Source organism: Sapajus apella, unplaced genomic scaffold (assembly GCF_009761245.1).
Source record: "Sapajus apella isolate SASKATOON/1434 unplaced genomic scaffold, GSC_monkey_1.0 scaffold11, whole genome shotgun sequence".
Lineage (NCBI taxonomy): Eukaryota > Metazoa > Chordata > Mammalia > Primates > Cebidae > Sapajus > Sapajus apella.
In genome coordinates, this window is record NW_022436951.1 from 31,200,181 (window position 1) to 31,214,931 (window position 14,751).

The window sequence follows — 14,751 nt, forward strand, 5'->3', positions numbered from 1 at the left end:
CTCGTAGATTTTCACGCCCTTGGTAATAAGTACAAGGCACCTGCTACCTTTCACCAAATTCCAGTCAATGGAGGGAAACAGTGCAGGATCACGATCCCAGCAGCCCTGGCTCATTCCAGTCCCACCCCAGGACTGCACAGAAGCAGCTCAGTCTGGTGGGAGATATTCACAGTTTCAGCTCTCCTCCCCTTCACCTGTGCAGTGGAATTGTGTTATGTGCCTTCACGGGTGGCTGTTATGTAGCAGCTGCCTGAAAAATGATAGCCAACTTGGCAAGATTCTTAAAATAAAACTTGGCTCAGTTTATTTTTTTTTCTCATCATGATTTCACCTCTTTTAAAAATTGGGTATTTTCCCCCTCTTTCCGTGATTCCTGGAGTCAAAATGTCAGTTTTGTCTTTTTTGTGTGTGGGTGTGTGTGTGAAGGAGTTTCGCTCTTGTTACCCAGGCTGGAGTGCAATGGCGCGATCTCGGCTCACCGCAACCTCCGCCTCCTGGGTTCAGGCAATTCTCCTGCCTCAGCCTCCTGAGTAGCTGGGATTACAGGCACACGTCACCATGCCCGGCTAATTTTTTGTGTTTTTAGTAGAGAGGGGGTTTCACCCTCTTGACCAGGATGGTCTCAATCTCTTGACCTCGTGATCCACCCGCCTCGGCCTCCCAAAGTGCTGGGATTGCAGGCGCAAGCCACCGCGCCCGGCCAGTTTTGTCTTAACCAACAAACTTTTTCTGCAGAAGGTCAGAGAATAAATATTTCCAGCTTTGTGGGCCATATTGTCTCAGTCACAGCCATGTAATTCTGCATCGTAGCATGAAAGCAGCCACAGACCGTTCATAAACAAATGGGCATGGCTGTCCTCCAGTAAAACAGCCAGTTTGTAAAACTGGCTGTGGGCTGGATCAGGCCCATGGGCAGCAGTTTGCTCACCCCTCTTCTTAGCAATCAGAAGTTATTACAACCGAGATTTTAGCAAACACTTTTGAGCAGACACTATTCAAAGAGCTGTATCTATTAGCTTATTAACCCTCACTGCAGCCCTGTAAATGATACTATTAATATGGCCCTCAGCTTACAAATGAGGAAATAGAAGCACAGAAGGTTTCAGCACTTTGCCCAAGGTCCCACAGTTATGAAATGGTGGGTCCAGTGTTGGAAGCCAATCTGGTTAGCCCTACGTCACATGCTCTGGACCTCCGCACTGTGCCGTCTCCTGTCGTTGTTAATGATATGAACCTTTGAAGAGCATTTGAACCTTTAGTGTGCTCCTGCTTTCTTCCCAGCACTTGTGTGCTTGTTACTTTCCTGTTGCTGTCATAACCAATGACCACAATCTTGGTGGCCGAACCCAACACACATTTATGATCCTATAGCACTAGAGACCAGGAGTCTGAAATAGGTCTCATTGGTATAAAATTAAAATGTCCTAAGATCTGTGCTCCTTCTTGAGGTTTTGGGGAGAATTCGTTTTCTTCCCTATTTCAGCATCTAGACAATACCCACATACCTTGGCTTGTGGCCCCTTCCACCATCTTCAGATCCGGCAATGGCCAGCCACATCCTTCTCACATCACTGTGTCTCTCCTGCCTTCGTCTTTGACATACAGGCCCCTTGTGATGACACAGGCCCACCTGAACAATCCAGATAACCTCCTCTCTGCCAAGCAACTGATTAGCTTAATAATTCCCACCTCCTTCCAGCCATGTGACCTAACATATTCGCAGGTTCCAGAGAGTAGGATGTAGACCTGTGGGAGGGCCATTATTCTGCATACCACACACACATATTTTAGCTCCCCTAATGCACAAGCAACCTAATGTGTGGGTCCTGCTGTGCCCATTTTACAAAGGGGAACACTGAGTCCCAGAGATGTCAAGTGCATTGTCCAAAGTCCCACAGCTAAATCAGACATCTAGGGTTCTACAGGTGTCCAGCTCCACAACATATGTCCTTAACCGCTGTTTAATCTTTTTGCTAAGAGAACATAAGTGTCAGCCATCTCAAAAAAAAATTCAGACTAAAAATATTTATGCCCCCAAGTGATCACAGCCACTCACTTGCCTGGGATAACCCTGGTTTGCACCTGTGTCCTCTTTGACACTCAGAAAATGCTCTAGTGGGCAGTAAATGTGTCACCCACCAGAGCTGACCGAAATTCTAAGTCTGTGACTCCTCATTACCCGATCCCCAATCCCCCGCTGGGGAGTCAGAGGTGGGAGTGCTGTCTTTTAGTGGAAATTTGGGATCTCTTGTGGTTGTCCATTCTTCCCTTCTCACACGTGAATTTCAATCAACAAGACAGATGTTTATAGAAGTAACTTCTGGTAAGTAGTTTCTTTGTTGCGGGGGAAGGTCCTAAGACCTTTCCAAGTTTCTCTAATTGTTTTGCACTGTGGCCGTCAGGGGTGCTTTCAGAAGCTGGCTGCTAAACTTCCAAAGAAAAACGTGTCCGTGGAGAAAGATGCCTTTCCAGGTGGAAGAACGGAGTGCTCAGTGCTAGTTTTATTCATTCTTCCTCTGTTTCCCCTTTTTCTTTTTTGGGTTCTGCAGACCGTTGAAAACTGTGTGTGCATTTTAAGGAACCTCTCGTACCGGCTGGCGGCAGAAACGTCTCAGGGACAGCACATGGGCACGGATGAGCTGGACGGGCTACTCTGTGGCGAGGCCAATGGCAAGGACGCTGAGAGCTCTGGTTGCTGGGGCAAGAAGAAGAAGAAAAAGAAATCCCAAGATCAGGTGATGCAGGCTGCTTGCAGCTGCATGCAATTACCCCCTTCCCTAATTGCAACTTTAATATTTCCTCTGTATATAGAGAGAGTGAGCCCTGCATTTTCATCAGGAGGTAAAATCACTCATCCATCTGCACAATCTTCCTGTGGGAATTTCACAGCTGAGACAGTGGGACGTGAAATGACTTCCCCCACACCTCGCAGTTGAGCCAAGATAGGAAATTTCTTAAAAAAGAAAGAAAAGCCACCTGAGCCCCTAGCAAGCTCTGACATTCCACCTCTGAGTAGGCGCTGTGTTAATTCACACATTTACGGAGAGCACTGTCGGAGCCGGGCTTGGCACCACCCAGGTGACAGGGATAGGTGGAATAGGGGATGTGATATAAGAAGGGAAAGAGAGAGAGGGAGACTCAAGATCCAACATGTATTTAATCGCTGGCTTTGAAGTGTTTGGATTTTCAGTCTCACACTTCCCATTGGAAATGGGGGTAACAGAGAATTCACAGTCCTTCCACAGGATGGCATTAGAAGCGTGGCCATGGGGGACAATTCAGATGAATCCAGAACAGTGTTCAGCTGGAGCCAGAGGCCACTTGAGAACAGAATGGCCCTCACCTGCTATAGCTGGAAGGAGGTTCCCCTGTAGCAAAACAAAGGCCGCTAGGCAGCACCCCTGAACCTGATGCATGAGAACAGCCTCCGCCCCTGTCCCGGGGAGCTCCTGAGAGACCAAGCCCCTCACCACAGGCCCAACCAGGACAGGGAGTGATGGGAGATCAAAGTGTCCCCACCTTTGCTAACACCAAAACAGAGGCTAACTTCAGGGCCTGGAAACTGATTTATCTCGTCAAGGAACTTACACAGAGCGCGAGCTTTGCAGATGTAAAGATGGGTATCATTTGTCCCTGGGATCTCTACTACATGTTAAGTCAGGTTTTTAAAGAGTATTTGGAGAGTAGAGAAAATATACAATACAAGTAAAGTGAAAAAAGCAACATAAAAACAAGTGTGTACATAAATATAGGTATAGATGATACAGACACAGGCTGGCCAGTTTTGTGTTATATGTCATATGCAAATACAGAATGCTATTTGCATGTACAAAATATGTGTTTCTTGAAAAAGCAGAGTGAGATCCCAGAGAAAATAATGATGGATTATTTTTGTATTTCTGTATTTATAAATTTTCTGCAATGGAAATTACATGTATAATATTTGCAAATGGCATTGAAAAATAGTGTTCAAAAAGGCACTAAGTTAATATATGCTTATAAAGATGTGGTTTTTTTCAAATAGATTTATACCTCACTGAAAGGTTTAAGAGATTATTTAGCATGAAAGGTTATCTAGTCTACAACACAGACTTCCAGGACAGAGGAGCCAAATGTTATAACAGGAGTAAAATCGATCCAAATAGTAATTGGTTAATGATGACCTCCAGAGCTTTTTCTATTCCAGAAATTTATGTTGACCCTTACATTTGGCATTGGTATTCTCAACCTTAAAAAGACACTATAATATTCTGCATGTCAAATTTAGCTATAAGAAAAATCTCAGAAACTTTTTTTAAAATCCCTGTAGGGATAACCCAGGAAAATATATGACACAAAGATGCATTGCATGCATGCTCTTGGTTCAAGAAGCGGTTGCTATTGAATATACTGGAAGTATCAGACTCCGAGCTCCTGTGTGCAGAAGTGTTGGACACTCTATGCATCACATTCTGGTCTAAGAGGTCCTTGCAAACTCAGCCATTTCTGAATCTGCTCTGTGCGGGTTGCTGAATTAAAGGAATTGCTAGTTTCTCTAGACCATTTTGGGCAAGCCGCCCATGAAACAGTCTGCGTGTCATCTACCAAGAAGGCGCATCACCCAAGAAGGCGCATCTCCCCCAGCAGGACCCTCCTTTCCCTCAGCAGGCCTTGGTGCCAGCAGCCTGTCACTGAAGAGTTGGTGGGGGGAATCCAAAGTTTGGGGTCCATGGAAATAGGAGGAGACAACATGGATTCATTTACTTTTTGCACCTTTTGTAGCAATAAGTGTTTTTTGGTTTGTTTTTCAACGTGGGATATGGCCAACGAGCCTGTGATGGCGTCCGGAGGTGGGTGCTGCATAAACGTAGTTTGGAGGTGACAGGACATTGTCTCCCACCAGCTGCTGGTCAGGTCAGACCTTCTTCAAGACGCTCTCAGTGTGAGACTGACCGTGTGCAGAGGGTCACTGAGAAAAGCAAAATCTAAATAAGCAAGATCTGCTGGAATTCTAAACCTCCCTTTTTGGCTTATAAATCAATTTAAAGTTATTTAATTCAAATGGGTAAAAAATATATATCTGTCCACATGGGTGAGGACACAAACCTGTCAGAATTCAAACAGGATTCTGATCCACTATTTTTATCTGGTAGGCCTTCTTTCATGATCATCTTTGTTTCACAGCTGAGTGCACTGTAGTCAATTTAAGAGTAAATATTTTTGCCCTTTTCACCTCTTTCTTAAGTTGTAGATGCCCAATGCATAAATCAGTGGGAAGAGTCACCTGTGATATACAGGATGATATTTTATGCAGAAAGCAATAGGAATGGGCTTCTGTGTAAAACTTCAATACCCCCTTATTTTTTCCATGATGAAAGATACGTCGTGGAAGAACTTTGAAGGTTTCTTCCCTGTACACTTTCCAGGCCTGTCTGAGGGTCCCGCAGCCCAGCCTCTAGGCTTCTGTTCATGCTGTTCCACCGCCTGGCACTCCCTTTTCCCACCCACTAGTTGGAGAATAATCTTTCAAGAGCACATAAAACATCCCCTCTGTTTTTCCAAGACTTCTTTCAAGTAAACAATTGCTCCCTAATCTACTTCTCCATAATTTTATTTAAACTTCTCTGCTAGTTATTATCATATGATGGGTAAGGTATAGCAATTGATCCCCAAAAAGAGCGGATTTTCTGCTCTTTTTGGCAAAGGGCTGTGTGGGTCTTATATTCAGTCTGTGACTTATAGCCCAATGCCTGGTCCCAATTAGGCTGTGGCCTGTGGTGGCCCTTAGCTCTTGCTGTGGGTTTAATTTTGGGTGGATGCTCATAGCTGTGACTTTTCCCAGACTTGTCTGTGTCTTTCCTGGTGAGACCTGACCCCAAGGGCCAAGCATCCTCGGCTGCCACCCCCTTACCCCCACACCGTGTTTTGAGCTGTTCCTCAGCCTTTCATGACCGTGCTGCCTTTATCTCATTGTTAGTCAATATTCTCAATCTGCCATCGCCACCAAAACAAATGCACCATCTAAATTACTATTATTATCTAAGAACTTAAGTTTATATGCAACAAATATATATGTGTGTGTGTGTTTCAAAGTATTCCTGGAGAAGCAGGACTTTTGATCCTGCCAGACTAAATGAATTCTTTGCACTGAAGGCGCTATGAGATAGCATGAAGTCCCATCACCTACAAGGGTTTCTTGGGTTTTCAGGATATCAATGTTGGCTACCCCTTCTTCAAAAGCTCACACATTGCCTGCTGTGTCATGTGGATGCTCTTGACCCCAAAGTGAGACTCTAAGGCTAAATAAACAGCGTGCAATGTCCCAAGACACAAGCATGAATTTTATTACTAGTTCAAATGACCACAGCGGAGATTTGAACTTTAAATAACAGTTTCTTCTCATTCCAGACAAAATAGATACTAATGATAAATATCTAGGTATACACGTACACACTTAACATGTAAATAATATGTGAGTAAAATAACACTAAACTCCAAGAAGAAAATAATACCCATACCTTCAGCGTGCCTCCTCCTAGAGAGATTCACAATGACAACTTAACATCTGGGCATATATCCTTTCAGATGTTTTTCTGTTAGGGCCCATATCAGACAGTAAAATTCATAAGGTCTTATAGTTGATATTTCCACTGATGTAGAACTCTGGTCTCTTGAGTCTTCAGAGGTCAGGCTCCTTGTATTTTAGGGAGATCTCATCTTTAGGGTGCTGCCTTCCTCCTCATGGTCCAGATTCTGGCTCTTCACATCCATAGCTCAGGAGCGCAAATGGGGGAAAGAAGACAGGAGTATCCTTTCCTTTAGGGCCCCACCCAGAAGTTTCACGCATCACTGTTACATCCCTGTGGCTCACCAGAGCTGCGAGGGAGGCTGGGAATTGTAGTCTCTGGGGACAACCGTTACCCTAGGTGAACCTCGGGCGTTCTGTTCATAAAGAAGGCACATAGCGGCCTATTCAGAGTGTGCAGTGAGGAGGGGCTCTGTGTCCCTATGAGGAGGGGTTTCTTATCAGTGAAATCACTTAGCATTATCTGCACATGGTAATGAACCAAAACCCAACTTGTATTCATTTCACTGCCTGTACATTCCCTGCAAAGAGTTCCGCCTCTTAGTACCTGCCCCAGGTGACAGCCCCACCGCCCACCTTGCTGCACCACCGATGGGCGGGACAGGTGTAGCACAAGCCCGCTCTGCGTCACTCTGCTGACCGCTTTATGGCAGCTTATCTGTAGACACAGACTGACTTCTTTCCTTGCCGGTAAGCAGTTCTTCACACTGGAATGCGGGGAAGCTACTGTGAATCCCATGGGGGAGGACTACCAATCCCCTATTCTTAGAAAATGAGATTGCTTCCAAGTTTCTACTAATGTAAACTATAATCCACATCTGTGTAGTTAAATCTCACCTACCCCCTTAATCACTTCGTAAGAATAAATTCTTAGACGTGAAATAGCTAGACCAAATGCGTGTTTTTAAGACTGAATACACAAACCGGAATTTATCTTGATCACTCTAAATGTCAGTGACAGTTTCTGTTCATGGCCTCGATTTTGTCTTTTCACTCCATGGATCTGCTCTTCATGACATTTGGATGCACCTAGGTTTTCATTTCCTAATATCACAGGTTATTTTTCTTTTTTCCCAGTTTTCATTTTCTCATTAGTAACATACTTTTTCTTTTGCCGCTTAATATCCTTTCCTTTCTAACCATCTGCCTCTTTCAGCGGCCGCCCATTCCTCTTGGCGGGTTCTAGTACGGTCTCCCTCGGCCTTCACCTCGCCATATGCCAGAACTTGTGGACTCAAGGCATGATATTTCATGTCCTGGAAGCAGCATATCTCATGAGCCTACAAAGATTACAGCTGCACATTTTTGTGCAACTCTCCTCTGCCATTATCCATGGATGAACCAGATTCCTCTACTTCTCTCTCACCTCTAGTAGAAAACAGAGCCTGCCACTTAAAAGTGCTGCTCTTTTAGTTTCAGTGAGTTCATAGACTTAGAACTCTGTCTCAGGTGTCTCATCTAGTTTTCTTGATTGCATTTTGTCCCTCAGTCTTCCACACCATCAACACTGTCTTTTACAACTTGACCAGGGCTTCTGGATTTCAGCACCAGTCACAATTGGGACAGCATACCTCTCTGTTTCAGGGAGCTGGCCTGCACATTCATTCTAAGTCTATGAACTCACTGAAACTAAAAGAGCAGCACTTTTAAGTGGCAGGGTATTTGCCAGCCTCCCTGGTCTCTACCTATGGGATGCCAGTAGCACCTTCTGCCACAGCCATGACAACCAAAAATGCCCAGGCATTGCTGCTTTTCCCCCTGGGTGTTAAAATTGCTGGTTAAGACCATTGGACTAGATTGTCTTTTGAAGGACCTATCACCAAACATATAACAAATAACCAAGACCACAGGATTATCCAAGGAAGTTGGCAAGTCAGGGGCAAAGCCCCTTTAGAAGGCAGTAACAGGGACTGCCGTGGCCCAGGTTTCCCTAGATGTGGATGGCAAATTAGTAGCAGAGAGAATTCTAGATGAGCATCAGCGATGCCCCAGTTGGTTCCATCACGGTGACTTCGGGAAGGGACAGGCAGGCCCAGTCACGAGCAGCCTTGACACCTGTCCGTTATAGGGCACAGCACAGCAGCCGGTCTTGTAATGACAGTCTGTGGAGTGGGCAGCGTCACCAGCCTCACTCCTGAGGGCCCCTTGGCCCCCCACAGAAGGAGATACATCAGCAAGGCTATTCCTGAATCTCTTTTGCCCTAATGCTTTGTTCAGATGACACCTTATCCTGCCTCTTTAATGCGGATTTCTAATCTCTCAAATGCAAAACCCCTTCTTTCTTTTGCAAGGAGAGCCTGGAGACAATGCAGTGCCACATAAATACAGATAATTAGCCATCGACTTGATTCCCCCTTTGCACAGTCTCAACCTCAGCTGCAGCCAGAGTCTTGTGAACAGCTTCTAGGGGGATTCAGACACTCGCATACCCTTTTCTTTGAAATTCCTAAGAATCAACACAAAGAACCATTTCTTTCTGGCTTTTTACAGTTAACTGGAGTTTTAAAATACCCATCACCTCTATCCTTCCACCTTTAAGCCCCCAAAAGCTGGAAGTGGCCATGAAACATTATAAAGGCAAATTATGTAATAACCCTGCTGTTCAAAGCAGGCCAAGCACGAGCGGCAGATGGGGGATGGACTTGGGTTTTGATTGTTGCTTTTTAAAGGAGATAGGGCTGGCTGCAGCTTCATTCAACCAGACCCTGCTTGAGAGAACATTCTCTGATAGTTTACCTACTTAGAGCCATCTTTTCTTCCTACATTTTGCAATGTGTGACTTCCCCTGAGAGGAAGGAGTGGGATCTTAAAATCAGAACGTTTCCCTGATGCTGCAAATCCACTCCCTTTATCTTGCAGTATCTCTGGTCTGTTGTTGATTTCACTGAAAGATCTTTAAAAGTTAAAGTAAGCCTGCACATATGTGATGACTGCGATGCTCCCTAATTGGTAGAGAAATCTCGGTAATGGAGATGCATTCCACTGGTGAGGCCAGCCTTTTCTGTTGATGTTCTGAAGATGGGACTCAGCAGTAAAAGGCCTTTTCTGCACACAAACTTGGCTGGTGGAGACCGTATGAAGCCAATGACATGTGCGAAGAGGACCTGTGTATTTTAGCACTTTTTCTCCTGAAATGGAAATCCTTCTCCACACTCACTGCTCCTGTCGGAGTCTCCTCAGTACTCAGCCCAGTGCATTGGAGATCAAAGACTAGAGCACTGGTAGGACAGCTCAGAGGGAAGAGAAGAAATTGTCTTGTAATTCTTCTCATTCATTAGGGGCTTTATGAATGTGATCGTTAGAGGAGTCCTGTGAGTCCCCATAACTTAAAGAACCCCATGTTTACAAAATCTCTTTTTTTAATCTAAAGTATATTGACATCTTTACTTTCAGGGTTTTTCTGTTTTTGAGACAGAGTCTCTCTCTGTCATCCAGGCTGGGGTGCAGTGGCGCCATCTCAGCTCACTGCAGACTCTGCCTCCCGGGTTCAAGTGATTCTCCTGCCTTAACCTCCTAAGTAGCTGGAATTGCAGGTGTGCAACACCACACCCGAATAATTTTTGTATTTTTGTAGCGATGGCATTTCACCATGTTGGCCAGGCTAATCTCAAACTCCTGACCTCGTCTAGCTAATTTTTCTGTTTCTGTAGAGATGAGGTTTCACCATGTTGACCAGGCTGGTCTCAAATTCCTGACCTCAAGTGATCCACCGGCCTCAGCCTCCCAAAGTGCTGGGATTATGAGCATGAACAACCGTGCCCAGCCTATTTTCAGGTTTTTGTCCCTAACTTCCCTCTTTCTCTTCATATAAGGAGCAAATGGCTTCCACTATTTCATTCTCAAACCCAATTGAGATAGAAATCTTCTAAATAGAATGTAAGCCCTGCATAGAAGCCAAAGTATTTAAAGCAAATCCAAAGAAAGGTTTCTTTCTTTTTGACATACACATTGAGCAGATCCCCACACATATGTTATTTTCTTCCTAAGCAGGCCTTTTTTACAGTGGCTACTATGTATCCTCTGTGCTATGGTGATCATATCAAAAAGCATCATGTCTAAATGTTAGCCGTCCCTTACCTCCCGTCTTGGGAAGCTCGATATTCTTTTTTTCTGAAAAGATTTTGAGCATTTCCTTCTTAATGAGAGAATACATATTTTCAATTCTATACAATTTTAGAAATTGAATGACAGAAACTGTTAGACAAATTTTTATGGATATTAGTCATGCAGTCATATATTTGAAGCCAGTGAAAAAAAAAGTGATACATTATTGAGTGAGGCACTATTTGGGTGGCAAAAAATCAATATATTGGTTTGTTCTATGATCTATATACACTCACTGCTTTGCTGCCAGTCTGTCACCAACAGAGTTTTAATTCTCAATTACTCAGTTTTCAAATACTCTGGTTATAACCACCTTAATCCTTAGCTTTATGAACTCTAAGTATGTGTGTAAAATTATAAATTTCCCTAAGCAAGACAATTCATAAGTGGAGGCTTATTATTATGCCAGTGATATATTCTTTGGTATACTTTCCTGTTCAACAACATGTAAATGACTTGCACAAAGTGTAATTTGAACATTTAAGTAGTATCTATAAGACTTAGGACTGTTACAACTTTTGTAAATTTTATTTGCTAAAATATAACAGATGAAAATTAGCATGTTGTGCAGAATTGTGGAACATTTATGTAACTCTCAAACATAAGGAGTAAAATTCTGAGGAGGAAGGGATATTTTCATTGAAAATTTCCCCCAAGCTGGAACAAGTTGAAACCCAGCAAAACCATTTTTTTTTTTTCTTTGAGATGGAGTCTCACTCTGTCACCAGGCTGGACTACAGTGGTCCAATCTTGGCTCACTGCAACCTCTGTCTCCCCAGTTCAAGCGATTCTCCTGCCTCAGCCTCCTGAGTAGCTGGGACTACAGGTGTGCACCATCTGTATTTTTAGTAGAGGAGGGGTTTCACCATGTTGACCAGGATGGTCTCCATCTACTGACATCGTGATCCGCCCACCTCAGCCCCCCAAAGTGCTGGGATTGCAGGCGTAAGCCACCACCCCAGCCAAAAAAACTTTTTTTAAAACCACAAATGCCATTCTCCTCATGCTATTTCTTTTTCTTTCTCTATTCTGCTTTACTTTTAAACTGCAACCTGAGGAATGAAGATACGTAAACATACACATACACACTCCTCTCTCTCTCTGTCTCTCTCTCATGTGTAGTCCTCATGCAGATAACATAATCAAAAATCCTCTCCTGGCATTGCCGCCCCTGCTGTTGTGGAAATACTTTGTCTTCATGTGTTCTTTCTTTTTTATTATATTTATTATATAGAAAGTTCTCTCTCCCAACTTGATGACATTTTACTTCTTTATGTTTTCTTTGCATATTTCAAGCTCTTAAAGGGTTTTCGGTAGCAGGTCCTCAAGATGTAGGCCTCCAGAATGAACACAGTTTGCACAAGATTTCTAAGTTTCGTCTTGTGTTCTTTGGGACTAAATAACTGCAACCACTGCTTCAATTATGTTAAAGATTAAGCCATTGCATGCCTTCAGATAACGCCACATTTTTGTAGATATTTTAGGATAGAAACACCTTATATTTAAATTTATAAATAAAGTATTTCTACTTAGGTAAAAGAGTTGTATATCCCATGATTTTTCATGGATCCTCACCTTCCAGCATCAAAAGTTTTCATGTGCAGAATTGTCTCACCTACGTCAGTCTGATCCTAACCTCACCATTGCCCTAGTGCCTTGTTGATGTTGATGAGCTAGACAAAATAATTTCAAGTATGTTAACCCAAGTCTTTAAAGAATACTGCCAGTCATTTTACAGCTTATGGAAATCTATTCTTAATAGGCCTTTTCCCCTACTAACTTATGATACTTTTCCCTCATGAACTTAATAAAAGTTTGAATAAAGTACCCAGATAAAGGTCTGGCAGATACATTGAGTGGCTTTGAAATAGTCCTTTTTTTTTCAATATTAACATACCAGGGCACCATCAACGTGCTAAAATGGCCAAGCATCCCCTTTGAACTCCATCTCCAGTTGCCATCAAAGATTATCTGTGTTCACATCAGTTGTCCTTTTATTTCCTTCAGATTCTCTCTGTAGCCATTAAGAAAGGATTGTAATAAAAGGTATTTAAGAGCTACGTAGATGACATGTCAGAGCCTGAAGAAAGTTGTCTACTGACTTAACCATTCATCCTGCTTTATTGCGCAGAGGTTAGAAAAGGAGAGCAAGATGAAACCCAGCAAAAGATAACACGGCTGCTTTTCCCTCTTCTTGTAATGAGCATGCAAATACTACTTCTCCATACCTCTCGCTGTTAGGTTAGCTCTTACATCAGAGGAAAATCTCATCCATGTTGAGTTGGAAGTTTCACACTTTGATTTTTCTGAATTTTATCAAATTCTTATATAAAAGTAATTGCTTTAAATGTTTAAGGCGATAACAAGATATAAAATGAAATAAAAGAAATAATTTGCCATTTCTTGTCACTCTAGCAGATAGATTCACTACCCCAAGCTGGTCTGCTTTGAGAGGCCAGTATTGCTACTGCTTTGTCGTTGAAATGGACAAACCTACAGAATGACTGCTGTCTTCTTCTAGTGCCCACTTTCTATTCAGTGCAGCAAGCCAGGCTCAAATAATGAACTAGGAGCAATGTGACGGGGCTTGTTCACTTCCTTTTTTTTTTAATTTAAAGGAGATGTATTGGGTTTATTGATAGGCTGTTCACAGGTGCAAAATCATCTTTGAATAGTTAAGAAGTGGCTTTGGTTAAAAGGACAGGAAGCGTTCCACACTGAGTGTACTTGTTATAAAGTTAAAATTAAGTGACATTTCATTGAAAATGACCTTTAATAGGATGTCATTTGTCTCTGAGCTTTAGCCTTGACTTAAACTAAGCTGTATCGTCATTGAGGAAAAAAAGACAAGCATTTTAGCTTCTTTTGGGAAATAAATAATGAAATTTTTGAAATTATTTGTGACAACAGCATCTCTACTCACTTTTCTATTTTTATGTCGCAAGGATACAAAGTAAGCATATATTTTCTTGGAGTAAAATATTCAGAACTAAGGACTTACGTTCAGAAATATGGTTTTATTTTTTATATTTATACACACACATATCTATACATGCACATATATGTATATATATAAAATATCTGCAAGTATGTTTAGTGTGTGTCATTTATACTGTCTTTTAAGTAATCATTAATAAATACACTAATAAGCTAAACATCTTCATGTTCTCACACTAAAATTATACAGAAATTGTTTTATTTTACAGTGATTTTTCCCAGAACTGGGAAAAATATGTGTATATTTTTTCTAAAAGCATAGCATCTTTCATTTCTACCTTTATTATACTCATTGTTTTCACAAAAGACAAAGCCTTTGTGTAATCAGAGATCAGAATCATTATTTTAATTTTTAATAGTTTTAAAATGGTAAGAGTAATAGAACAGGAAGTTTGACATATAGAAAAAAGACATTTTATTAATAAATTTTTATGATAATTACAGGTATTTTATGATGCATTTTACTTGGAATAAAGTACAAATCCCATACTACTTTGCATCCTGCTTTGATCATTTAACTTTCACTGTTGTAATTTGTCCAAGTTGCTACATAGTCTTCCTAAGGATCATTCTTAATGGTTGACTGGTATTCCTTTGAGCATGCAAGCCATAATTTCTAAATAATGTGTAATTAATTTTGAATTACACATTATCCTGTTATTCATTAGATTCAATTCAAAGCAAATTTAACTATCATGATTGCTCTAAGATCTAGATTTGCCTACAGCTCATGTTAATGTGTCTAATAAACCATAGCAGTTTCTCTCTTTTATCGATTCTCTCATTTGTTACATGCAACAATAGTACGCAATTTGTATGTATGTAACAAATTATATAGGCGTTTATCACATTAATAATTATGCATAAAAAGTGAGGGCATTTGATTGTTGAAAATTATTAAGCAGCACCTGTAGTATGCTAACTATAAAATATGCTACCTTGATCTTTATCCTTCTTCCAACCTGCTCAATCAAAATTAATTCATCTCTTCCCCTTCCTTCCTACAGCAACATGTTAGAATCAGTCTTGGAGAGCTTATCCACCTTTTCTGCAGTTACATTCTCTTGTGTGCATCCTCCAATCCA

At 41.9% G+C, this 14,751-nt stretch overlaps 1 protein-coding gene across 13 annotated transcripts in view; it reads left to right on the forward strand.

Annotated features, from left to right (window-relative positions):
• Window positions 1–14,751, forward strand: part of CTNND2 (catenin delta 2) — a 944,995-nt gene that overhangs the window by 795,151 nt on the left and 135,093 nt on the right. For all 13 annotated transcript variants that reach the window (XM_032278818.1, XM_032278821.1, XM_032278825.1 and 10 more), the window contains one exon: window positions 2,550–2,735. In XM_032278818.1, the coding sequence (XP_032134709.1) occupies window positions 2,550–2,735 (186 nt within the window). The remainder of the gene's footprint in view (window positions 1–2,549; window positions 2,736–14,751) is intronic.